Source organism: Amblyraja radiata, chromosome 34, assembly GCF_010909765.2.
Source record: "Amblyraja radiata isolate CabotCenter1 chromosome 34, sAmbRad1.1.pri, whole genome shotgun sequence".
Classification (NCBI taxonomy): Eukaryota; Metazoa; Chordata; class Chondrichthyes; order Rajiformes; family Rajidae; genus Amblyraja; species Amblyraja radiata.
This window is the reverse complement of record NC_045989.1, coordinates 13,566,357-13,594,081: the sequence shown is the minus strand read 5'-3', so window position 1 is coordinate 13,594,081 and position 27,725 is coordinate 13,566,357. Positions and strand designations below refer to the sequence as shown.

General features: G+C 40.3%; 2 protein-coding genes across 6 annotated transcripts in view; one reads left to right on the top strand and one right to left on the bottom strand.

Moving 5' to 3' along the window:
• The window catches only part of dis3l (DIS3 like exosome 3'-5' exoribonuclease), a 37,281-nt gene extending 36,179 nt beyond the window's left edge, over window positions 1–1,102 (top strand). The window contains exon 17 of the mRNA XM_033050467.1: window positions 485–1,102. Coding sequence (XP_032906358.1) covers window positions 485–787 — 303 coding nt within the window. The 3' untranslated portion in view covers window positions 788–1,102. The remainder of the gene's footprint in view (window positions 1–484) is intronic.
• On the bottom strand, window positions 437–18,016 carry tipin (TIMELESS interacting protein). Of its 5 annotated transcripts, XM_033050471.1 has the most exons (10): window positions 17,921–18,010; window positions 16,816–16,918; window positions 16,670–16,719; window positions 14,118–14,271; window positions 13,409–13,493; window positions 10,807–10,882; window positions 10,198–10,320; window positions 8,776–8,839; window positions 4,540–4,740; window positions 437–1,872 (listed from the first exon to the last, which is right to left on the bottom strand). In XM_033050471.1, the coding sequence occupies exons 4-10, from the start codon at window positions 14,248–14,250 to the stop codon at window positions 1,586–1,588; spliced, it is 969 nt and encodes a 322-aa protein (XP_032906362.1). In that variant the 5' UTR covers window positions 14,251–14,271; window positions 16,670–16,719; window positions 16,816–16,918; window positions 17,921–18,010; the 3' UTR covers window positions 437–1,585. The 5 variants fall into 5 exon arrangements, with proteins under 5 accessions (XP_032906362.1, XP_032906365.1, XP_032906364.1 ...); XM_033050474.1 differs by lacking the exons at window positions 16,670–16,719; window positions 16,816–16,918 and having other exon boundaries at window positions 437–1,690; window positions 1,721–1,872; window positions 17,921–18,016; XM_033050473.1 differs by lacking the exon at window positions 16,670–16,719.
• Between the last annotated feature and the right edge of the window lie 9,709 nt (window positions 18,017–27,725).

The window sequence follows — 27,725 nt, the reverse complement described above, 5'->3', positions numbered from 1 at the left end:
AGTTACATTTCTGAAGAACAAAGCATGCAGGAGGGCCTGAATAGCCTGCTGTTTTTAATCCTTGAAATAAAAAAAAACATTATTTCCCAATTCCTATCATAAAACCATGTTACCCACAGAAATGCAACCATCCTTGCTGTTTCTCTCACATAGCACCTCTCAATTTAGCCATGTACCCTGTGCCTCCACCCCAAGCTCTCCATCCAGTGGATTCAATCTATGATGCAATTTAATAATTAACCATTGTGTAGTTTAGTGGGTGCCTAGCATGGCCCACATTCATTCCCTATTGAAGGAAGCTGATTTTGTTCACTTGTTCAAACATTCAGGTACTGAGTTTGTGCACATTTTCCTGCCATCATTGCTGTAGCTTATTTGAGTAATGTCTTAACTCAACAACCTAGTCTCTACAATTTTTAATAAGCAAGAAACAAGATAATTGACGCATATCATTTAATTTTTGTAAACGTTTGTGCTCAAATAGGTAAGAATCTCAGAATTCTCATCCCGGTCACATCCTGACACCATCAAACTGGACATCATCAACAACCAACCTCGTACCAAGACTGGTACTGAACCTACACATGGAACATCTCACACTTCAAAGACGGACTTGGTTCGGGATGTAATCAGATCTGCTGAAGAAGCACAACTTGCCCAAAAGCATGCAAAAAGAACATTGATCAGAGATGAAGATAGAGAATATTGTCAAACTCAGGGTAACAGCCTCTACTCATTGTTGGAAGAAATTAAGGAAATGGCTCTTCAAGATGTTTCAGTGGGATAAGTATCAAGACTTTGGGTCCATTTATGATATCTTAATAAAATCCACTAATAGTAACAGAATTTTTTTAGCATATTTGATGCCAAGGTAGTCAGAACTAAATGGCTGGTGCCAGTTATTCAACCAACCCATAGGAATGCAGTTTGATGTTATTTGAAATACAAAATATGGTAATTAACAATGCAAAAGATGTAAAGATGTGTTGTTTTGAACAAGATGTATATATTCTAAGTTTTATTTAATGCATTTGGCACAAGGTTTTACCATTCATTTGCAGTTACCATACATGGTTTAGAAAATAAACTAATATAATAAGTAGTCTGTTTTGTTTTGTGCTTACAGCTGGTTTGAATTTTTTTGTACTCATACAATCCCATCATGTTCGCTAGAACTTTCCAATAAAGCAGGTTTATCTTACAGTAAGCTTAAAAAACTAGGTTTCATATCAGGAAGAAAATCTTTTTGGGAGATCAATACCGTATTTCACCCTCCCCAAACTTACCAGGAAACATGGTTTGAGACATTAGCTTCAGTGACATTTCTGGGCACCAGTAGTAAAACTGTGGTGAGAACACAGCCATGATTAGATTCCCAAATTCTATTTGCAATATAGTGATTTAGTATTTTTACAACTGTAGCAGTTCAGAGTCTCTGTGAAATACTGCACAAATAAAACAGACATTGCATTAAATTCTTCACTTCTCACCTAATTGCAATGTCATACTTCAAAAAACAAAACTCTCTGACATGTTTAATTGTCATCTGTGGAGGTTTCCAGCTGCTGATGAAGAAGCGTCCGTATCAATGTTCATTTTCTGCACTGCAGTGGCTTTCTGTAGTTTCAGAATTGTCTGTTGATTCAAAGGAGTCAATTGCTTTGTCTATAACTGTTAAGTCTTTTGGAATTTTCACAGCAGGACTGATCTCTGTTGGAATTTGAAATTCACCAAGTGGCTCAGAGAGTGCAGTTTTGGTTACCTCTTCCGAAGCTTTACTTTTTACATTTTCATCTTCAAACATATCAGGATCAAGTACCATCTTTTTATTTGGCTCCATGGACTGACTCAGGCACTGGGAATCTCCTTGATCTGAAATACAATGGGGGAAATGTTCCTGAATAATCTGCAGGCACTAATTAATTCAAATAGTTGTCTTTGAGATTGGGAATGATACTTCTCAGCTAACGAGCACTTTAGAATTACTTAATATGCAGTTCTAGATTTCCCCCATAACAGTCAAACAACACCGAAGCAGGCTCTCCAGTCCAACTTGCCCACGTGGACCAAGCTGCCCCATCCACACTTGTCGTATCTGCCCATGTTTGGCTCATATACCTCTAAACCTCTCCTGTTCATGTTACCTGCCTAAATTTATTTTAAATGCCATTATATTGACTGCCTCAACCATCTCCTCAGGCAGCTCTTTCCATATACCCACCACCTTCTGTGTGAAAATGTCACTCCTCAGATTCCCATTAAATCTTTCCCCTCCCATCTTAAACAATAGACATTAGGTGCAGGAGTAGGCCATTCAAGCCAGCACCGCCATTCAATGTGATCATGGCTGATCATCCACAATCAGTACCCCATTCCTGCCTTTTGCCCATATCCCCTGACTCCGATATCTTTAAGAGCCCTATCTAGCTCTCTCTTGAAAAGCCCTAACTAGCTCTCATGTGAAAGTATCCAGAGAACCGGCCTCCACCATCCTTTGAGGCAGATAATTCCACAGACTCACAACTGTGTGTGAAAGTGTTTTCTCATTTCCGTGCTAAATGGCTTACCCCTTATTCTTAAACTGTGGCCCCTGGTTCTGGACTCCCCCAACATTGGGAACATGTTTCCTGCCTCTAGTGTGTCTAAACCCTTAATAATCTTATGTTTCAATAAGATTCCCTATCATCCTTCTAAATTCGAGAGTATACAAGCCCAGCCGCTCCATTCTCTCAGCATATGACAGTCCCGCCATCCCGGGAATTAACCTTGTGAACCAACGCTGCACTCCCTCAATAGCAAGAATATCTTTCCTCAAATTTGGGGACCAAAACTGCACACAATACTCCAGGTGTGGTCTCACTAGGCCCTTGTACAACTGCAGAAGGATCTCTTTGCTCCTATACTCAACTCCTCTTGTTATGAAGGCCAACATGCCATTCACTTTCTTCACTGCCTGCTGTACCTGCATGCTTACTTTCATTGACTGATGAACAGGGACCCCCAGATCCTGTTGTACTTCCCCTTTTCCCAACTTGACACCATTTAGATAATAATCTGCCTTCCTGTTTTTGCTATCTATTCCTTTCATGATCTTATACACCTCTAAGATGACCCCTCATTCTCCTGCAGCCCAAATAACAAAGTCCTAGCCTGATCATCTTCTCCCTAGAGCTCAGACCCTCAAGTCCTGGCAAAATTCTTATAAATCTTCTCTCTACTCTTTCCAGCTTAACACATCTTTCCTATAGCAGAATGAGCAAAACTGAACACAATATTCCAAATGTAGCCTCACCCAACATCTTGTACAAAAGATCTCTCCAGATCTACCCTGCCAAGACCCCTCAGAATCATTTACATTTAAATCATCCCCTCTCGCTCTTCTGAATTTAAGATCCAAGCTGAGCTTGTCTGCCAGGTATTAATCAAGTAAATCTCCTTTGCACACATTCTTCTAGCCTTATCATTCTCTCCCAAGTAATGAGACTATTTCCATGCCCCATGCTCAAGCTGTGATCTCTCCAATGGCCCATTTAAATGAAGTATGACTTCCCTTTTTGTACTAAATTCCTTGTAGTAAATTTTTCAGTTTTCCTAATTACTTGCTGTATGCGTTTGATGATTCGTGAACTAGAGCACCCAGATCCCTCAGCATTTTTTTAACCATTTAGATAAATTTTCACCTGCCAAATTAGACAGTTTCACACGAAGCTGTACAGACCAAACATGGGGTAGTTTACAGAAATGAAGAGTCGCAATTAAAATCTACAAATCAGAGCAGATTAACTAGCTGGCAATATTTTTTTTAATTCACACACAGTGATGTTTAGAAATAAGGTGTCTCTTTAAATAAGGAGGCAGACTGGGTCACAATGGCAGGATGGAACCTCTAATACACCGTAATCCCTCAATGCGTAAAATTTCAGCATGGTTTAATTAGGTAATCAACTTTTTATCACCTTAAACTCTAATCAGGAGAGCATGTTCAAGTAACTTTGAAATTAATGAAATTGCAAAAGAGTAAAACTTAATTTTCTTTTAGATCGAATCGTACGACAGTGAATGTGGTTTACAATTAATGCACCGTATTTCGAGAATTATTGAGCAAAATCTTCTCATAAAAAAAAAAAAAAAGCAATACATGTGCTGGTCCAGGGCTGTTTGTGTAAAGCAGTTACACATCTTCAACTTAGGCAGCAAGTATATTTTGCTCCATAAATTGCTGCAAGATATCAGACAACTTCATAAGCCCTATCACCAGGAACCACATTTGACCATAACATTGTATTCCAGCACCAACTTAATCACTGTGTAATAGAACAGGTGATAAGGATACATACTTGTAGGCAACTAAATTCCAATCCCTCCATGTGCATAAGCTACTGATGAAATCCTCCTTCACAGAAGGAAGATAAAAGTAAATCCCACTGCTACCTTCTCCTGTTTTAAACAGTAAAAACAGGTCACCGTACTACCATTTCCTTTGGTACAAAAATCAGTGGCCTGCAGTAAATTCCATTTTAAAAAGCACTTAATAATTACCATTGGAGGGGGTTTGATTTGTCAGCTGAAGTCTTGCTTGTCGTCTCTCAAGTGCAAGCTGTTTGTTCCTCTCGATCTGAAGCTGTTGTTCCTCAGAGAGTACATTGGAGCCTGGAGTTGATTTTGAAACTGGCTGGCTGGGCATTGCATCTAATGAAGTTTCAATATCATCCGTTTGGACCCTGTCCTCACTCTCCGGAACTGTAAATACAAACGGTTTATTTCAGAGGATTTTTGCTTGTCAATTTATCACAAATCTCCAATTAATTCTCTGGAAGCCTTCATGACTTTATCTGAATGTTAACCGAAGTAGATATCAGGAAATGTTAAATGTTAATCTGTTATGGCAGCAACAAAACGCCACCACTCATTTCCCATTGCAGTTTGCTATCACATTCAGTAAAGGAAAATGCAAAAGTCAGAATATGTATAAATGTAGTAGGACTGTTTAACTCAGCTATGATGCACTCAGACCAAAAAGCCCACGAAAATTCAAGGATTTACTTAATACCTCCTTTGGAAGATAACAGGACCTACCTAGTGACTTCAGACAAAGTTGGCAGTAGAGCAGAGAAATATAAATTGTAGTAATGGATCACTGCAAGTTTTGGTGGATAGAGAGATAGGAGTTAAATCTGTAGGAATCCATAAAGAAACAAAAATCCCTGACCATCCCTATTTTTTTGAGAATTGCTGGATGGGAGGACAGTATTTTAGAATTTATGAATTGGTATCTGCTCATCTGTTTATGTAAGAAAGTGGGGTGAAGATTTCTGGTGCACATTGGAAAGAGTTCTTTGTCGGTAATAAGGTTTGGGAAAAGGGCAGGAGAAACAATAGCCCTGAATTTGTGGGGAAATGTCATCAGCATTTCTGCACAAAACACATGTCCCAAGTCCTTTGACCTGTTGTTATTAACTGTGCCCAAACACCAAACTATTCTGAGTGCAGCAAATGCTATGCAAAATGGGTGGAATGATTGCTTTTGATTGAGTATTGGGTCAATTAGAATGGAGGGTGTTTATTCATTTTTACCCAATTTTGAATGCAAAATACATTTTAACAGCCAGTTAATGTAGCGGCTTAAACAGATTACATTTTTGGGTGGGCTTAATTCTATCAACAACCTCTTCTACATATCACCATCACTCCTCACTTATCACCCATGTACCCAATTGCATTGCAGAAGAATATAAAGTGCTGGAGTAACCCAGCGGGTCAGGCAGCATCTCTGAGTACATAGATAGATGACGGTTCCAGTCAAGACCCTTTTCAGGATCTGAAGATGGGTTTCGAACCACATCCATGTTCTCCAGGGATGCCGCATGATCGGCTGAGTTACTCCAGCACTTTGGATCCTTTTGTGTATTAATCAGCATCTGCAGTTCTTTATTTCTACATTGTAGACGACCACGTCAACAAGCAGATCCTCACTGCACACGATTGAACTTGCTGCCAATGTCAAATTCAAAGCTGTTTCTTGTTTTTTTAAATTAAAAAGATTGAATCCTCCATTAGAAATTGTGATTGAAGAAAAGGCCATATCATTATTTAATGATGAGTAAATAAAGGATCTTATAAGCACAAAGGTGAACATTCATAATACTATCTCGGGCTAACATACCCACTTCCATGCTACCATTTACACAGAAGATCGGGGTTGGTATATACACACACCTTGAAAAACTCTTCTATCCTTGCTGTCCGAGTCAACATGCAAATAACCACTTTCGGCAATGTTTTTATGAACAGGCAATAACAACAGTGTTTCCTTAATGGAGAAATAATACACAAGCAGGTTGACTGATGCCCTTCAGGGGGGAGATCTGTCTTTACCCAGTCTGGACAGTAGTGTGTGACAAGACCCATTAATCTCCAGAAGTAACTCAAAATTAAGCTGGTCTTGAAGTTTTACATATAGCCAGTTCCGGGAACCCAACTGGGGTGGGGAGAGGGGAAAGATTTATTCTACTGTTTAATCCTGCACAACATACTGTATTGGATACAAATCAGCATGATAATCTCTTGTCAGATTGCGAGAATGTGTATAGTTCAACAACCACACTTTTACATACTACACAGGAAGGACAATCTTTTATCACTTATTTAAAGGAAATAACATTACATCATTAAAAGTATAGTGGAAAAAGCTGCACGTACAGTGCCCTCAATAAGACCCACCATTTATTTATTTGCCTCGGTACTCCACAATTTGAGATTTGTAATTGAAAAACATCACGTGGTTAAAGTGCACATTGTCAGATTTTAATAAAGGCCATTTTTATACATTTTGGTTTCACCATGTAGAAATTACAGCAGTGTTTATACATAGTCCCCCCCATTTCAGGGCACCATTATGTTTGGGACACATGGCTTCACAGGTGTTTGTAATTGCTCAAGTGTGTTTAATTGCCTCCTTAATGCAGGTATAAGAGAGCTCTCAGCACCTAGTCTTTTCATCAGCTTTGGAAACTGTTATTGCTGTTTATCAACATGAGGGCCAAAGTTGTGCCAATGAAAGTCAAAGAAGCCATTATGAGACTGAGAAACAAGAATAAAACTGTTAGAGACATCAGTCAAACCTTCGGCTTACCAAAATCAACTGTTTGTAACATCATTAAGAAAGAGCACTGGTGAGCTTACTAATCACAAAGGGACTGGCAGGCCAAGGAAGATCTCCACAGCTAATGACCGAAGAACTCTCTCTATAATAAAGAAAAATCCCCAAACACCTGTTCGACAGATCAGAAACACTCTTCAGGTGTGGATTTGTCAATGACCACTCTGCAGAAGACTTCATGAACAGAAATTCAGAGGCAACACTGAAAGATGCAAACCACTGGTTAGCTGCAAAAATAGGATGGCCAGGCTACAGTATGACAAGAAGTACTTAAAGGAGCAACCACAGTTCTGGAAAAAGATCTTGTGGACAGATGAGACGAAGGTTAACTTATATTAGAGTGATGGCAAGAGCAAAGTATGGAGGAGAGAAGGAACAGCCCAAGATCCAAAGCATACCATCTCCTCTGTGAAACACAGCGGTGGGGGTGTTATGGCCTGGGCATTGTCTTGCCTTTAATAAAATCTGACAACGTGCACATTATCCACATGTGATTTTTTCTATTACAAATCTCAAATTGTAGAGTACAGAGGCAAATAAATATATGACGGGTCTTTGTCCCAAACATTATGGAGGGCACTGTGACTCAGCCACCACAAGCCTTGCAGCTTGGAACCATCATTCATGTGCAATTCGTAAAATGATTTGAGATAATGACCAGACCCTTTTCCATGACCACCCCTATCCAAAACAAAACTGAATTATAGATGTTAACCTGGGTTTACATTACACAACTTTGAGAATTATCCAAACAATGCACAATTGGCAGCCCCGCCAACAGTCTGTCTGCTTTTCCGACTTTATTTTAATTTTTAGTGTGTGTTAAAAGTTTATGTAAATGTTCTCCGGTTTGTTTTATGTGGGGGGGGGAGGGGGAGGGTGTCGAAGGAAACTTTTTTCCAGTTTCTTACCTTGCCGGAGATACAATTGTTTTCTGGGTCACATCTCCGGCCTACCATCAATGGAGCTGGAAGCCTCGGACTGACGAGCCCCACCGCGGGGCATGGACTTAACATCTTAGTTGATCCCTTGCCTGGGATCATTCCAACCGCGACCTGCAGACTTACCATCAAGAGCTCGCAGTCTCGGAGAGGCTCCAACGACGCAGAGGCTAGACCTGTCCCGACCCGGGGTCCGATCGCCGGTGCGGGGGAGCTGACATCCCCGATGCAGGAGCTGGTCGCCCCGATGCAGAGGGCCCAAACGCCGCCGACTACGGGAGTGAAGATCACCCCGTCAACTAAGGCTCGAGGCCCCCCGACCGCGGGAGAGCATTGAAGGGAAGAGATTTGAACTTTTTTTCGCCTTCTATCACCGTGAGAAATATGGAGGAGTCACTTTGGTGTTAAAATGTATTTTGTTAAAATGTATTTTGTGTGTTCCATTGCTTTTTATTTGTGTGACTGACTTGGCAAATGAAATTCCTCGTATGGTGCAAAACATAGCTAATAAAGTATTATTGTGATTGTACAAGATAAAACTTCAGCATCAGACACAATTTGAACCAAAGCTAGATTTTCTCTATGGCAGCTCCCAAATAGCGTGCTGTTGTTTTCCAAGGGACACAATACTTTTACAAATATTTTGAACATCAATCAGAAAACAAAAGCACTTGCCTTCATTCGATGTAAAGTCTTCATTAGTTATAGGTATATCAAGTCGAATTTTCTTCAAACAGGTCTGAAATGCAAATTCAAATTTTACTAAATGTTGCAAGTTACTGGCCTGAAATAATTAATGACCCCACCTTTTCTCCACAAGACATCATTCTTCACTTAATGAATATTTTAGTTCAGAAATACTGTCCAAGTATAAGTAAAAATGAACAAATGCAGGAATGATGCTAGCAACTGGATTGCTTAATGTCACATGCCACAAGATCCAATTTTCATGAAAAGCAAAACTTTAATGGGAAGTAGGGACTTGCTCTGCAAATTGAAAGTCGGGAATCTTCCGTGTATCTCACATACTTTTCCTAGCGGAAGACCAAAGAAACTGTTGGTTGCTATACTGAGACTGTTCATTCGCCTTCACAGTCCTATCAGGATTCTGGTGATGACTTTGTGAAATTATGTACAAGGAGATTTCCCTTGACCTTAATGGCAAAGGGTTTGAGAATAGCTGCAACTACTGTACATTATATCAATTTAGCTGGTGAAATTGAATTGGGAATATTAACACATTTGCCAATGGAAAATGTTTACATAGAGCCATTACCAAAAGCACAAAAACAAGTCACAAGTTTGTAGACAAATAACATTCAGAAGTTGTCTCTAGTTCGAGGAAGGTTTGTACCACAATCACACAAGTGTGGACTCAGAGGTCCCTCTGCATTTCACAAACGTAAAATATTTAAATGCTAAACATTTGAAATAAATGCAAAGTTCTGGAGATAGCAGGTTGTGCTACATCTGTGGAGGTTTCAGGTTGACCTTTCATGGAATCTGATAAGGTAATGAATTTGAAACATTAATACTCATTTCAATGCTCAGTGCATTATCAAAAGAGAAAACTAAACAAGTTAGCCTGCTGGTTAATGAGTTTCAAAATAAACACAGATCAAGGGCAGATTTGTTCATGTTACTTCCAATGAAACCCAAATGTGTAAATACAGTGCCCTCCATAATGTTTGGGACAAAGACCCGTCATTTATTTATTTGCCTCAGTACTCCACAATTTGAGATTTGTAATAGAAAAAAATCCTATGTGGTTAAAGTGCACATTGTCAGATTTAATTAAAGGGTATTTTTTATACATTTTGGTTTCACCATGTAGAATGCTAACAGCTAACAGAGGTCAAGCATCTGTTGTGCACGGTCACCATAGAAACAAGCCTACAATTCTAACCAGCAATAACCAAGCATAATCCAGGAATAGATTTAATCACAGCAGTACCCTCTACAGCAATTCTATCCAGTGTTGTGCGCCAAACATAAATGTTTAATAGCTGACAAGCACTTTATTAAATTTATTTTTTGACAATTATCTGATTAAGAACAGAACACTGAAACTCAAGCCAATGTCACTAAAACGTTTACCTGAACTTCCTTTTTATTTCCCAAGGTTTCCACTTTCCCAATGAATTCTTCAAATTGTAGTTTGGGGTACAGCCTGTGAGCCCAATGCTCCATGTGCCACAGGAGAGTCTTCACATCTTCGCTCTTCACACAGGGGGAAGGAAAAGTTAATCATTTGCTCAAAATGAGGCAACTGAAGACTCCTAGTATAAATTTGACACAAATTTCCTGAATACCCTTCAAATATTCATGAAATAGTCAAGGGTTCTCAAAAATATATTATCATTCTAGCTTCTGAAAATGGGTTATCTTGAATGCATTTTCCCTAAACATGAATAACATGATCCTGACAGCAGCTTATTTCTGCACATTTTGATTTACATTTATGCTTAATTCCCATAGTATGTGGCAGCCTCACCCGCAGCCGTTAGTTTTTCACCCTTTTTTTTAATTTTTAGTTTGTTAAAAGTTTTGTTTTGGAGGCCTTTTAGTCCTTTTTATGTGTGGGATAGGGGGGGGGGGGGAGGGGGAAACCGTTTTATTCAGTCCCTACCTGGGTGAGGATGAGTCCTTCCTCCGAACCGCATTTTGAGTGAATTCAAGTAGAGGGGCTGTTTCTTTTTCTCTTACCTCATGTCCTTTGCCTTTAAATTGAACACTATCAAACAAATTTCGTAAAGCAGGCAATCCTCGATCTGAAGTCAACCTGTAATTTACAAAAAAGAAAAATATTATTAAACTCAAGTGTTTCTGGTGGTGACACAGTCGTTCAGTTGTTGAACTAGTAATCAAAGAGACTATTCCTTAAATATAACAAAACAGATCGTCTCTGACCCCTCTACATTGCCGTATCTCCAACACTAACATTCTCTTCAATTAACGGTGCTACCCTCCCATTTATTCCTGAATACTTTATATCCAGGATGCTCAATCCTGCTCCTTAGAGCCACGTTTCTAATATCACCACATATATTCTTACATGGTTATTTACACTCCTGTTCACTCATCTTATTTAGCACACTCCACACTTTCTCAAATGCATAGTAATTAAATTTGCCTCCATACTTTATTTCCCTGATGTAGTAAAATCTTTACTCTGGTCTAATCTGCTGTTTTCCCTTCTCCACAATTTCCTTCTGCTATTGTAGAAATAAAGAACTGCAGATGCTGGTTAATATACAAAAGGTCAAAGTGCTGGAGTAACACTGCAGGTCGCTCAGCAGATTGTTACTCCAGTACTTTGCGTCCTTTCTTACTTCTGCTGTTTCTGCACTTAATTTTTCCTTTTCATTTCTCCCCCCCCCCCCCCAACAGTGACTCTACCTGCTGGTGCACTTGTGTTTGTACACTCTACCAGTCTCCTAACACTCAAGCTCTCATTGCACTTTTCCTTCCAGAATGGCTAGTGTCGGTGAATAGCAAAATGAATAAAAGGGAGTAAATGGGAACATGCGGATTTCATCACACCTTAGATGCCGAAAGAAATTGCTTGTAGATGTAGCCCAGTTCATCACACATACCAGACTTCCCACCATTTACACTTCACCATGCCTTGGAAAAGCAGCCAATATAATCAAAGACTTATCTAACCTCATTCATTCATTCCTCCTACTGTCTGGCAGAAGGTAGAGGCTTGAAAGCTGCACAACCAGACTCAGGAAGAGCTTCTTCCCCTCTGTTATCAGGCTATCTGAACAGTCCTTCCATAAACTGTAATATACAGTACTTCTTTTACCTCTACTCAATTGTGAATATTGGACTTGGTGCTACAATGCTGAGAACTATATTCTGCACTCTGTATCTTCCCCATTGCTCACTCTATTGTACTCGAGTTTGACTTGATTGGATTTATGTATAGTATTATCTGATCTGATTGAATAGCATGCAAAACACAGCTTTTCATGGTACCTCAGTACACGTGACAATAAATCTAAAAATCATAGGGCAACAAGAGAAATACTACTGAGTGTGTTTTCTGCTGGCAGTTGGCATGGCATCAGAGGGGCCAAAAGGCCTTCTTCCATGGCATAATAAATAAGTGTGCAAGAACAAATTTTGCACATTCTGTTACAAAAATACAGAGCATCCTCACTTCCAGGTGTTTTACAATGCTGCACAAATCAGTAAAAAGGATCAAAGGGACTAGAAGTGTGTAGGAAAGAACTGCAGATGCTGGTTTAAATCGAAGGTAGACACAAAATGCTGGAGTAACTCAGCGGGTCAGGCAGCATCTCTGGAGAGAAGGAATGGGTGACGTTTCGGATCGAGACCCTTCTTCAGAATTTCCACTGATCTCAGTGACCTCAATATGTCCCAAAATGTGCCACAAAGATGTACCTTTGACGTGCTGACACTGTTCAACCTGGGCAAGTCTGGGAACTATCTGCTCTATTAGATAATTAATGATAATCTGAGAATTTACACCAGCGAATACCATGGAGGGAGTTTCTCCACTCAGCCGCGCAGAATGGTTCAATTCATAGTCTCGCCTGAAATATATCATTCCAACAATGCAGCACTCTCTTAATAATGTACACGAGCATCAGTCTGCACAGGCCAATTATCCCACGTAATACTATAATCCAAGATTCAAGAGTAATAATGGGGGAGGTGCAACCAACAGCATTTCTGGAGTAGCATCCCAGTAAACTAACCCAAAATTAAACCTGTGACGTCCCATTGTCCAAAGTTCCTGCTATTGCAACACTGTCCATAACCAGAACCAATTCCCAGGTAGTGTCGGCACATTGAGGATTTGAAAACAAAACTGATTACAGCCAGTTGTACAACGCAGCTTCCAACCTTGGAGCAAGGTTCTAAGTTCCCTAAACAGCACAAGGTGAAAATACAATTCTGGAGCTCCAAGTGGACAAATTCCAAAGCCTTGTCTCCAAATATCTGGATATGCAGGCCAATGTTGTGGATTTCTACTCAAAAATTAGCGTGTGCTTTCCTTCATAAAAAAAGTTACTTACTTGATAAACAAACCACTTCTCTCTCCACAGATGCTACCTGGCCTGCTGAGTATTACCAGAAATTTCTCTCTTTGTGGTTTATAGTTTTAAACATCTGCAGAATTTTTGATTTTTTTTTTCAAATACACAATTTGGAATTTGGTTCTGGTTAGTAAACCAGAATTAAATCTATTAAAGTATTATTGTGATTGTGCATTTTATGAGCAGCAGTTACAGGAAACAAAGCATCCTCGTTAACAGTTCAAAGCTTCAATTACCGCTGGGCATCCAGTTTTGGCTGTGGTTTTTTTACATGTTTTCTGAGTACCACAGGCTCCTTGGATTGAGTTCCTGCTTCCTCTTCTGGAGGAACAAAAAAAAATAAAAATAAACAAGGCAGGTTACATTATCTAGTAGCTGGTAATGTAATAGTCTGGAAAATCCTTAAGGATTCCAACCTACCAGAAAGATTGGTCCTCTTTTCAAAGGCAGTAGCAGTGCACAATTTGCCTGCTAAGACCAGTTTGTTTCCTACACTAAGTCTGTTTCCTCACCACTGCTACCTCACACCATTACGTACCACAAATCTTGGCCCAGAATCCCAATTGAACACTGCTCAAGTGATGACAAAATGCACATTGCTTGCCATATGATAGCACTGTACAAGGGCAGCAGATACCCATTTACATCACTTCAGAGTAAAAAATGTTCACGTGCATGCAGTGAATAAAGTTCCCAAACCACATCCTGCACTCAAATTCTAAATTCCTTTGCAAGGTGCACAAAACTTCAGAAAACGTGACATTCTAGTCAACTCTATGACATTACCCAGAATAATCAGGAAAAAGATTACCCTGTGAGAACCCAAATAGTCACTTCAAAGATGGAAAAACTTTAAGGTATTGTAAAAATATTCTACCCAAATTCATATTTAAATAAATGTATTACTCTTCCAAAGCCAAGTTCAATTTTAAACACATGACTCACCACCATCAGCTAAAGCTTCACCATATCCCAGTTGGCCAGGTGATGATGGAGGAGGAAGCGGTGGAAAGATTTCATCTTCTAACTCATCATTGTCATGGATACCAAACAAACCATTTTCCAAAGGATCATTCATTATTGCAACTTGTCCTTTCCTCTGCAAATAAAATACAAGTCAAGTTGGCAAAGTAAAAAATAGAGTAAAAAAAACACTCTGTTAGAGAGCAAGGACAAACTGACATGCAATCAAACATGTCAGTTAATCTAATGGCCTGAGCACTTCTCAAGTGTTTCCCTGACATCAGCCTAATATAATTGTGGAACAAGAAACTGCAGATACTGGAATTATAAGCAGAACACAAAGAACTGGAGGTCAGGCAGAATCTGTGGAGGCAACAGACAGAAGATGTTTTGGGCCAGGACCCGTCTTCAGACTGATTCAAGACTAATAAAATTATGGTCACTAGTGCCAAAATGCTCCCCCACTCACACTTCTAACTGCAAATTAATTCTATTCAGAGGAATCTAGGTGTTCTAAGGGATTAATCATAAAAAAAAACTGGCAGTTAAATCTAACAAGTACGGTAGTTAAGGCGACAAAAGACATTCACTTTATTACAAAGCGATTGGAATTTAAGAATAGGCAGGCTTTGTTGCAATTCTACAGGGTGTTGTTGACACTATACTCACTATCCTACATACAGCTTTAGTCCCCTTAACTAAAAAAGGATATAGTAATATGGAAGACAGTCCAAAAGAGATTTACCCAGCAAATTCCTATCAGAAGCACTGGGCAGTTTGGTTTACTCCAGATGAAGGATCTTAATCCAAACCCTCAACTGTCCATTTCCCTCCACAGATGCTGCCTGGCCCACCAAAGTCCATCAGCAGCTCCCTTTCTGGTTTTATATTCCTTATTAGAGTTCAAAATAATGAACGATTACCTTATTCAGCCATATGATCTTAAGAAAACATGACAGAGAAGATGTTTACATATTTTCATTAGTGGAGAAACAAGGCAAAATGGGATGTAGGTACAAAAAATGATATTGGTTATTTAAAACTGAGATGTGTAGAAATTTCCTCTCAGAGCATTGGGAATCTCTCAAATTCTCCAAACTTCCAAGAGTGTTGGAGGCAAAATCTATCTACATCTTTCTACAAGATAGAGAGAAAGAGATATCTACCTACATCTTTCTGCAAGATAGAAAAATATATCTACCCACATCTTTCTACATGATAGATAGAGATATCCACCTACATCTGGTTCTATCCATCTTGCTCCCTCTCCTACCCACATCTGTCTGCACCTTTTATATCTTTTGCTATCAGTATCTTACCTTTCCTGACTTTCTATCTTACATATCTATTTAAAATAGAGAGGCAAATATTTCAAAGATCGAGAAATTGAGGGTTATGAAGAACTAGCACAGAAGAGTTGAGGATAGCTTAGATCAGCCACAATCATATTGAATTCAAGGCCCGAGGGGCCCACTCCTACTCCGATTTTCTTGTATTTGTGTGCATCTCATAATTATAATCCCTTTTCATTCATTCCTTTTGCTCATCCCACCATGGCTCATTAGAACAAAGCTATTTACAAATAAGAGAATGGCCATTCATGTACTCATTAAATGTTTCCAAGCCGGACCAAGTTTGCTACGACTAAGACAATAACCAAAGAGCAGCCTTGATTGCGTTCCATCAATTGGGTTATTTCTCCAAGTAATTCCACACAATAATCTTTAATAGTAACCTTTTCAATATTAGCCTCAATTCCTACTCCCTCCTCACCACTCCCGGCGAGTAACATTTCCAGATATGCTCTGCAAAGATGGCAAAGTATAAGCAGAGAACTCAAACTAATATTTCTTCTTTAAATGCGGCACACATTTTTTGAAATGATAAGTCTGTAAACAGAAACTCAATAATCAGGGCCTGCAAGTTAAGAGGATGATTCCACATCTTTATTGCTAGTATCTAGAATACATTTCTTTTTCAATCATATCAAACCAAGTAAAATCTATTTTTCAAATGATATATCACAGGTTTAAAAATATCAAAATAAGCCCTGGAATTGCAGGGTCCTCATTGACACACCCAATACTGATAGGCTTGCAACACACTTCGCAATCATAGTTCAGGAACTCAAACATTTGCCTTTGTTGTTGCTATGCTGAGTGAGACACACAGGTTTAAGATAGCCAGTGTAAAGAACAAGGTGGATGCACCCTTTTGTGGTGCTGGAAATGGGAAGATGAATGCAGCTTTCACAGTGTGGTTCAACGTAGAATGAACTACACTCTACTTGAAGCGCTGTTGTGCAACCAATTTAGCGGGTAGACAGTGAAAAAGATTCAAGAACATGCTCAAAACCTCTGAAAAGCGTGCAACATTCCCATCTCCCGGGAATCCCTGGCCCATGATAGTTTGAAATGGGGACGGAACATTCAGATCTTGATGGAATGCTTCAAGAACACATGGATGTCCTATATGTAACAAATCAGTGTGCAAATTACCCAGCCACCTGCCCTGGCAGACTATTCATGCCCCACCTGTGGAAGATTCTGCAGCTCTCACAATTGCTCATCAGCCACCTCAGAACCTACAACAACAACAAAAATGTAATAGAAACAAGTCATCCTCATTTTCATGGGGCTGCTCAAAGAGGAATGAAAACATGAAAAAAAACTACAATTACCTGGCTCTTTTAGTAGTGTTGGGATATTTTACTACATTTCGGGGTTATTTACATATTGCATACAAGTAATTGTTGCTAGAAAATATTCTAGATTACTTCATGGCTGTGTTATAAAATTAAAAATAAAAAATCAGGACTGTGCCACACACATCTTATCACACATGGACAAACAGATGGTTAAAAGAACCAAATGTTAAAAACAATTGAGGCAATTTCAGAAAGCTAGTTGCAAGCAGCTATGGGCATGGCCAAAAGATGCAGAAGGCCAGAATTAGAAACACAGAAACCTTGAATGACTGTGATGTTGGATAAACACGAGGTAACTTAGTTATGCTCTTTCATTAGATCAGGCTAATAAAGCCAAAGCAGAATTTTAAAAAAAGTCAAAGCAGCCCTAAACAAATAAATGACAACTGCTGTAAGAAATATGGAACACAGCAACAAAATACTTTGTTTTACACAAGTATCACATTAAAGTTTTCATGAAAGTTAAATTACTGGAAAATGAAAGGTAATGATGTGATGAAATGAAACAAAGCTTTATGGATAAGTTGTCTATCGGTCATCAGTACAAAACTGTTCAAAATATTCAGTCAGGAAGGAGACCTCTCAGCCCACTACCGTCGGGGTGGGTGGGGGGAGGATGGCAGATGGATGGATAGAGATGGTAAGTTCTGTAGCCACTTGTGCCGCAATACCGGTCACAAATAGGCAACACAGCAGAAATGGGCTGCTGTCGGACAAAGAACGCGAACTACCTACAGTTGTGAAGTTACACCATAAGCAGCGAAGACTCCTTTATACCCAGATGGAAGATGAGGTTCTGCCCTCTTAGAAAGGAACTGGCAGACCACCACAACGTGGGGCCAAAAGCAAACTCACCTCCTCTCTAACCTTTCTGCTATAAATCCCTGCACCGCCAAACTACAATCTCCCCCCGACACACTTTCTCACTACACCCCCACAAAGTTATTAGGCTGAAATGCGAGGAAATTTACTATGACAGACATCTCTCCGGAAAACTGGGAGACCACAATATTTTAATGCACAAGTCAGCTCCCCTTCCCCCTCCCCCTCGGCATCTTTAAACGGTTCACGGCCTCACCCGGTTTCCTGGATTTTAAGTTTAACGCCGCCGCGGAAAACTTCACTTTCCTCTCAGCAACCAAAGCGCGCCTTCTGCAGGCGGCCAATCAGAGCCTACGATCGTCCTTACCGTAGGATGCAGCCAATAAGGTTGAACGTTACATAAATGAACAAGAAGAGGAAGAATCGCTTTGTGAACTAAATCTCTGGTCCAAAACTTTGCTGTGAACTTCTCAACCGATGAATTCCCACCAAGTCCTCCTCACACACCTCCATGTCAGGCCTCTCCTCACTCACCTCCATGTCAGGCCTCTCCTCACTCACCTCCATGTCAGACCTCTCCTCACACACCTCAATGTCAGGCCTCTCCTCACTCACCTCCATGTCAGGCCTCTCCTCACTCACCTCCATGTCAGGCCTCTCCTCACTCACCTCCATGTCAGGCCTCTCCTCACACACCTCCATGTCAGGCCTCTTCTCACTCACCTCCATGTCAGGCCTCTCCTCACTCACCTCCGTGTCATGCCTCTCCTCACTCACCTCCATGTCAGGCCTCTCCTCACTCACCTCCGTGTCATGCCTCTCCTCACTCACCTCCATGTCAGGCCTCTCCTCACTCACCTCCATGTCATGCCTCTCCTCACACACCTCCATGTCAGGCCTCTCCTCACTCACCTCCATGTCAGGCCTCTCCTCACTCACCTCCGTGTCATGCCTCTCCTCACTCACCTCCATGTCAGGCCTCTCCTCACTCACCTCCATGTCAGGCCTCTCCTCACTCACCTCCGTGTCATGCCTCTCCTCACTCACCTCCATGTCAGGCCTCTCCTCACTCACCTCCATGTCAGGCCTCTCCTCACTCACCTCCATGTCAGGCCTCTCCTCACTCACCTCCGTGTCATGCCTCTCCTCACACACCTCCATGTCAGGCCTCTCACACACCTCCGTGTCAGGCCTCTCCTCACTCACCTCCATGTCAGGCCTCTCACACACCTCCATGTCAGGCTTCTCCTCACTCACCTCAATGGACGGCAAGTTTGATCCTTTCCGAGCTTCCTACTTTTTTTAGTAGTTCTATTTATTACACAACAGCTTTATTCTTTCTATTTTACATTTTATTGATTGTGTAATATCTGTCAACTTATAAGAGTAGATAGACACAAAAAGCTGGAGTAACTCAGCGGGACAGGCAGCATCACTGCAGACGTTTCGGGTCGAGATTCGAGACTCGATCCTCTACAGAGATGCTGCCTGTCCCACTGAGTTACTCCAGCTTTTTGTGTCTACGGTTTAAACCAAAGAGCCTATATCTTTGGTTTAAACTAGTATCTGCAGTACCTTCCAACACAACTTATATGAGTAGCTCTCTTCACCTGGCTCCATCTGGTTTTTTTCCCTGCCTCTGTTTGTCAGTCACCTGCCTCTATAGGGTTGTCAACTGTCCCGTGTTACACAGGACATCCCATATATTGGGCTAAATTGGTTTGTCCCATATGTAGCAATGTTACAAATGTATGAGATTTAAAAAATCAAGTCTGTAATTTATCCCATCAGATAAAGCATAAAAAGAATTTTCATTTGACACCGAATTCATTTTCATATCTTCAGTATTAAAAAGGTTATGGCCATTTTCATACTCGGAAATTAGCATCTTGTTCCCTATTGCTTTTCCATTGACTTAACACAAAAGCTGTGATCAAGGACAATCAAAAGCCCATAACTTTCTTTAAAATTAAGAGAACTGAAAGAAATGTTCAGTTATTGTAGATTGAAGCATTCTGAAACAAATATTAAACAATCTTACTTGGATGACCTGAAATTAAAGCATATAATTAGTTAGTTACCCAATTGTAGCTAATTACAAAATGCAATTACTAGATCTAAACATCTATCCATTTCTTAAGAAAAGATTAACATTTTTAAATAGCTTAAGTGTCCAAATAACATTCACACAAGAATTCATAATATAACATGATTTTTAAATCTCATTGTCATTAATTTATAGGCCAAATGGAAGGAATTTATTTAGTGTTTAATTCCTGTAAATTAATGGCCATTTAAATCATCTTGCGAGTGGGATTTTGTGGAACGCGATGGTTTGGAACGTTGCGGTTGCGGTGAATTTGAACCCCATGTCGGCAGGAAAAATACTGCCGGTTCGGATGGGCCCCAAGTCACCTTCTCGCAACTTAAAATTTTGATTAAAGGCATCTTAAGAAGCACTTTTTTATGTAAAAATAAACGGCATACCTTGCCTTGTCCCCTACGTGAGATCCGTCCCATTGTCAGCGTTCACGGTTTTAGAAGATGATTTTTAATTTACTCTAACGATTAAATTATCCAGCGATGTTAAAAAATAACTGCAGAGAACGAATGTCGGAGCGATTTTTCTTTAGCTACTAAACAGGCTGACCAACATCGATTTGAACAGCCTGGAGAAAACGGCATTTTAAACCCGCCCCCCTCTCAAAGGCGCCAAAAAGGAATTCATGAGTCGGTTGGGATTTTTATTTCACCAAGTGTTTGAGAATCTCCTTGAAGTGTTTCCTCTGTCCTCCAGGTAACATTTTACTGTGGTTGAACTTGGAGTTGGATGTTTTGGGAGTCTGTGAATTATGTCATTTCTCCATTTAAACCAGCTGTGTGGAATACGTACCACAATGCTTGGAGATGTTAGTCTGGGCGAGGACACATATTTGTTCACATCCTATCAGTGAATTTGAGGGTGTCTGCAATAATAGAATAGATGGCCAGTGCCATAGGTTTTCCCCATCTATAAAGCATTCAGAAGGGTAGATATCGCCACTGCCTAGTGTTTGATGCTCAGCTAGAGTACTTGATCTTTAAGCACTCTTTTCCTCAAATGGGTAAAAGCTGTGCTGGCACACTAGAGACAGTGGTGATTTCTGTTTTCACCGAGAGATGCCTCGATGTTCCAATGTGCTTAATGAGTGTGTTACCAGACAACCCTCTTTAGGAGATACCAAATGTGGATTACTGTAGATATTGCTGAAAGAAAAGTTCAACAGAGAAAGGGGAGCAGGAGATGGGTGCTATCTATAACTGCTCCACTTTATTGAGTCTGAAGCAGGGTCTCGACCCGAAACGTCACCCATTCCTTCTCTCCAGAAATGCTGCCTGTCCCGCTGAGTTACTCCACCTTTTTGTGTTTATATCTACTTTATTGTCTCCATTGTATTTATCATTCCTAGTTTTGATGCTGAAGCAAAATTAATAATATTTTCTTTTCTTCCTCTATACTGCTTCTGAATGCAATTGTTATCAGCCCATGCAATTTTATTATTTTCAGGCCCTGTGGCCGTGGATGTAAAATGTTTTACAGATTTATTGGAATTAGAAACTGTCTGACCTACTTTTATTTCTCATTTATCAGTAAAAGATTGCTGCATCATTGTAACGTCACAATGCTTCAAAAGTAACCTTGTCCCAATTAATCTGTTCAGATATAAAATAAAACAGTGCCAATCTTAAATAAAATAGAAAAGGCTGGAAATCAGCCCAGCTACCACCTCTTTCCATCATGAGTATTGAATGACAGCTTTTGTCTTAATTAGGTGAAGTGGAGTTCATGGCACTAAATGGCATATAAATTAGTTTGGAAAGGATGGAATCTAAAGAAAAGTAAGCTGATAAAAGTAGACACTAAACACATTTTCTTTGAAATTATTAAAAAATATACATTTAGAATTAATTATTAAATATAATAAACAAAATATGGGAATTAAAGGAATGTTTTCAGCACTAATTCATTAAATTAAACATTTTAGCGGTCTGAGAAACGACTACTGGAGTTTTCAATGTAACTTTATTCGAAAGATCATGTTGCAGCATACAGGTTAATCAGACACGTCTGGCCACATCGATCGCTGAACTGCCACGCGCAAAGGAAAAACCGCGCGAAAACAACAGCCCCTCCCTAGTCACATGACCGCGGCTTCCGAACGCCGGGTTCGATATCTGCGTGCGCTAGCAGGCGCCGCTACAACATAATTAAAATTGGAAGAGATTTGGGAGGAAAGAAATTAATAACATTTGTGCACCACTTGGGTAGGTATAAATAGAGTAAATAGGACTGAATTAGCAGTTTGGAGATACAGCGCAGAAACAGGCCCATTGCCTCACCAAATCCATGCCAACCAGTGATCCCCACATATTAACACTATCCTACACACAAGGAATAATTCACAATTTTACCAAGCCAATTAACCTACAAACCTGCATGTCTTTGGAGTGTGGGAGGAAACCGGAGCTCCCAGGGAAAACCCACGCAGGTCACGGGGAGAACGTACAAACTCTGTACAGACAAGCACCCGAGGTCCGGACCGAACGCGGGTCTCTGGCGCTGTAAGTCAGCAACTGTACCACTACACCACCGTGCCGTTGAGATTATGTTGTGAAGTATACATTTAGAAATACAAGGAGTTAGGAATCCAATGATGTTACAGTTGAATGACATTAAATCTGAGTCTCTTTCAATTTGAATTCATTCAATAAAATAGAAAGGGGTGAAACGTTTTTGCAAGCAGAAAGAGAAGCAAAGAGGAAGAAAAGGGCTACTTTTAATGTTGTTTCTGTCTCTTATACGCCTGGAGCAATTATTACTATTTTAATAATAGGCAAGAGAAAAAATCCAAAAGGTTGTGACGGATTATTTGACAATTGTCACAACGAGAAGCTGGAAAAATATTAAATGAAAGCAGCGAACATGAGAGAGATGAATCCCAAGCTAAAATTAAAGCTACAAGTGATTGCTTTTGAAAGTTTGAAATTGTATTGTGAAAGAGGCTGCAGATTTATGTAAATTAATTAAAATGTTTCAGATCGTCAGCAGAAAACAGTTTATTTAAAGAGCAGTTATGAAATCCAATATTCAACCCTCAATTGATGCTTCTGTTTAATTTTAGTGCTATGTATAAAAATAACTTTGTCTTTAGAGACAGTTACAATGGAAGGTTGTGTGGGGATTGTGACTGGAGGTTGATAGTGACAGCAATACCCCCTGGAGACCGGAGAGCATTGAAAAGGAAGGAATAAATCTGTTACTTATTGATTTTTCATATGGTGACACTTTTATGGGTCACATGCATGTCTAAACTTGTGACGTAGGTTGTGTGCACAGTTGTAGGAGTTTTAAAAAGATAACTATAGATTATCTGCTTTACAGGGATAATAAGGTAGAAAGGAGATGGGCAGGAAGAATAGTGATCTTTTATTGGTGAACTCTGACATCTTGGCACAAACTGAGTGATAGGATGTCAACCATCCACTTTAATTTTGTCTGATTGGAAAGGAAATTTAGTTTTGTGTGACACTGCAGCTGATTTGCAATCACCTAGTTACTGCCCAAGGACCAATTCATCTCATCTATGCTACTTTTAGAATATAGAATTACAGGTTTAATTAGGTGTATCCTCAGTGTATTGATTACTGAAACGTCCTGCGGAGTTTATTTTGATGCAAAAACTATTTATTTGAAAATTAACAAGCAATTTTGCTGATCTTCCAGGTCAGCATTGCCCCAGGAGTTCAGAGAACAACAGGTCACATTTCAATAAATTTGACTCATCCACTGATATCTGAACTTAGCCTGTTTCAAACTAAAACTCTAGAACAAAACCATTGTTGCGCAAAGCTGAGTGATAAATTATTAATTATGTTGGAGCAAAGAAATCCTTTTAAAACGTCGACGATTAGCCTGACCAATCTAGGCAAAATTCCAAACACTTATTCATTTTGTTTAGCAGGACAGATGTATTCATTCTGTTTTCAAGCAGACCAGCAGAACTATCTATTTCCAACATTTTGATTGGGGCTAAATGCAAGCTGCTAACTCAGTCTGAAATTTTGGCAGAGATGTTTTCACCAAATGTTTGTGCTGGTTCATTCTGATACAGATCCTGTACAATATGATCTGGGTTTGTCTGTTATCATGCAACAATTGTATCTATGCCAGGATTGATAATTAACCTTAAAACACAAACATGTTCAGTCTCAGAAAACCTGCCAGTGCTTGCCAGATTCCTCCCAGTGGCAGTTTGACATACTGAACATATGAAAACTCCCTTAATGGATCAGGTTGCATTCATGAGCAATATCTCATTTGGAGATAATGTTTCTCAGATGGGATTCGTACTGTGCTCTGCTCAGTATGGAATAGCACTCTCCATTAAGCAAAACCTGCTAAAAGCATGAAAACTACGTGTGAATACATAGCTCTGAAGAAATGGTTTCTTCAACTTGTCAGAACTTTTAAAACAACTTGCATTAATATAGCACCTGTAATATAGTCAAATTGCAGCGGTTCTCTGGGGCAAATTACAGTGTGACCTCCCTCTCATTTGTACACTATGCGTACATGGAAATACATTGCCACTGCACGATCAAAGTGCTGCGACTGCCTAGGTTACAGCATCATGGTAGTACTACTCGTTTTCCCCCTCCCCTGACCCACAGTATGATGAAGGGTCTTGTCCCGAATGGTCACCAATTCCTTTTCTCCAGAGATGCCGCATGATCTGCTGAGTTACTGAAGAATTTTGTGTCCATCTTCACTGTAAACGAGCAACTACAGTTCCTTCTTACAAATAGAACAGTATAGGACAGGAACAGGTCCTTCACTCCACAATATCTGTGTTGATGCCAGGTTAAACTAATCTCTGCAGGCAATGGCCTATCAGACAGCCTCTGAAATGCCATCACATCTGCCTCCACTACCACCCCAGGCAGCACGTTCTGAGTAAAGTAACTTGCCCCACACATCATCTTAAAGCTATGCTCTCTGGATTTGGCTCCCTCAATTTCATCAAATTCCTCTCAGCCTTTGGGCTATCCTGGTAAATTTCTTCCCCATACTGTCTGCACTCTCTCCAATGCTTGTCATCCTTCCCAAATTGTTGTGCCAAGAATTGAACACAGAGCAGCCCAACCAATTATTGATTTTGTACATTGTGGCTTTATTTATAAACCCGAAGATCAAATATACTCTACAGACAACCAAAGGATTAGTTTATTTTGGCATCATGTTCGACACAGATATCGTATGCCGAGGGGCTTTTTCCTATAGAAACAAGGAACTGCAGATGATGGTTTACAAAACAAAGATAAAGTGGTGGAGTAACTCAGTGGATCAGACGGCCTGCTCCTGTGCTATGCATTGTTCTCTTCCTCTTTAACATGTTACCTCTTGTCATTCTTTTGATCCAACTGTACAATTTCACACTTTTTAATGTTAAATTCTATCTGCCGTATGTAAACTCTTTGTTTAGTATAGAAATATTAATACTCTTAGTTTGATTTTGAGTCATCAGCAAATGTTAAAACCATGCCCTTTAAAGCCAACTACTGATCATTATTAAACACAAAAGGGCATGGTTCCCAGTCTGATCCTCCCCTTTCCTGCCATTATCAGTCTTGATGGGAGCAGGTTTGCAGCACCCTTGGCTGGGAAATGGCATGTTCTTGAGTATCTGGTTCGTTAGTAAGAAAGCCTTAAAGTTATATAATAGGTTGAGGAGCACTTAATAATAATGTTTCTAAGTAAAGCTTATTCCAGGGGCGATAATTCCAGGCACAAACAATGCCTGTATAATCAATCAAAGTAGTGTCAAAGTACAAGAATCATTGAGTGTTAATGTTTTGGTTGCCATAGTTACCCAAGCACACTGCAGCAGTTGGAGAGTAAAATGCTATTTATTATCAGTGACAACCGCTGTGTTTTTGTGAAATATTAATCTATTCTCTTTGTGCCTATACCACTGTTTATTTTAATGTAAACCCAGGGAATAGGAATCAGTTGTATCGCTTACTCGTTTTTAAATGTTATCATCTCCTCAGCTATAGACAGCTCTCTCTTTTGCTCAGGCTCTCAGTTCACCCACAGAATCTTTATCCAAATTCTGATGCCCATATCTAGTACTCAGTCGTGTTTGCCCATTGACCTTCTGCTTGTCTCCTAATTCAGCAATGTCTTCGATTAAAGTTCTCATGCCTTGTTCAAATCTCTCTGGCTGGAGCTCGCCTTTTCTCCATGACATCCTGCAATTCTACACCCCGTCAAGATCCCAACACCTTTCTCTTTGTGATTTCTTCTGCAACCATTAATGATTTTAGTTACCGTTGGTGGCCAAACCTTCAGTTGTCTTGGCCATTTGTCATTTAAAAAAAATTTTGTTCATGGTTTTATTGGAGCCAGTTATAGTTCTAAACTGAATGTACATTTTTAATGCACTTTATAAGCCCCATTTTTTGTCTCAGGTTGACATGCACTAGCACAAAATATAATCATCAACAATACTTGTTACTTGTTCCTGTAGATTGGAATCCCCATTGCGAGACCGACTGATGTCTGCTGTTGGAATTTGCAAGGTTGAAGAATATCCTAACTCCACAGCAGCACCATGTTGCGGTAAATGATAGCGGGGAACTCACCAGGTAAGGCAATATCTGTGGAAGGAATGAACAGACGATATTTTGGGTCTAGACCCTTTTTTATTGTCGGGGTCCCAGCTTGATCAATTGGCAATGTTGTCGCAGATCTCGTCATGGGGGTGGTCGAAATCACGTTGATCCAGCGGTGAGGCCTTCTGCCTGGGGGCGGATGACAGCATCAGTGGGAGGGTCCCATCTGGAGACGGGCGAGCTTGCAAACCCTGGTGTGGAACCAGCGGGGGAAGAAAAGGAGCAGAGGACCATGGCACTTCTGGAAGAGTGAGGCCCGGAACACTGGGAGTGGCTGATGGAGGAGCAGAAAGTACTGGCGCATGGCGAAGAGTATAGAATGCAATGCAAGGAGGAAGAACACTTGCAAGAAGTGGTGTATTAAGTTAGGTACCTTAGATCCTGGTTGGGTCTGAACTGGGAGCCCATGGAATTGGAGCTGGTCCCCCAACGTAACCTGTTCCCCAAAGTAAGATTCCACCACTCCCCTACCTCCTCCAGCACTGGACTAAAAAAAAATCCAATTGCACTTCCCCTGCCTCCGCCAGCAATTCTAATTCCAATTCCACTTCCCCTGGCCCCACCCCCTCCCGTGCTGGTAGGAGTAAGTGTTCTATGATGGCAACATTGTTGCTACAATACAATACAATACGGTTTTATTCGTCACATTGCACATAAAGTGCAAGTGAAATGAATTTGCCAGCAGTGGTACAATGATAAAGAACACACAAATACACAATAAAAATATTTAACACAAACAATCCACCACAGCATTCATCACTGTGGTGGAAGGCAGAAATATTGGCCAGTCCTCCTCCATTTTCCCCCGTGATTGGGACCTCAACCCTCCGCAGTCGTCGCTGCGGGCGTCCAGATGTGCAGACAAGGTAAAAAGTCGGATGCAATGGCAGAAATCGCTTTTAAAACATGGGGGGGGGGGGGGGGGGGGGGGGTGGGGACATTGAGGCCTAACATCTACGACAGGGGTTTTTGCAACCTATGGAAGAGGGGGAGAGAGAGAGAGCGATAGTGAGAGAGAGAGAGAGAGAGAGAGAACATTTCATAAATATTTGAATGTCTGTAAAATGCTTTGGCTTGGCTCAAATCATAAAAGGAGAAATAAAAATGTGTCTATTGCATTCAATTTTTATTATTGTATTTTTTATTTTCTTTGTACGAGGAACCTGTGCCAACTTGACATGTCGTTACAGTGACACCCTCCCACTTGTAGAACTGCTATAACCACGACTCCTACTGTGGAGGAGGGGGATGGGTGTTAATTACACTGCAATGTTCCAATTGCAGTTTCTATTGTAAATGTGGAAGTGCGAAGATAAATTTCACAAGCAGAATGCACAGAATTAAAT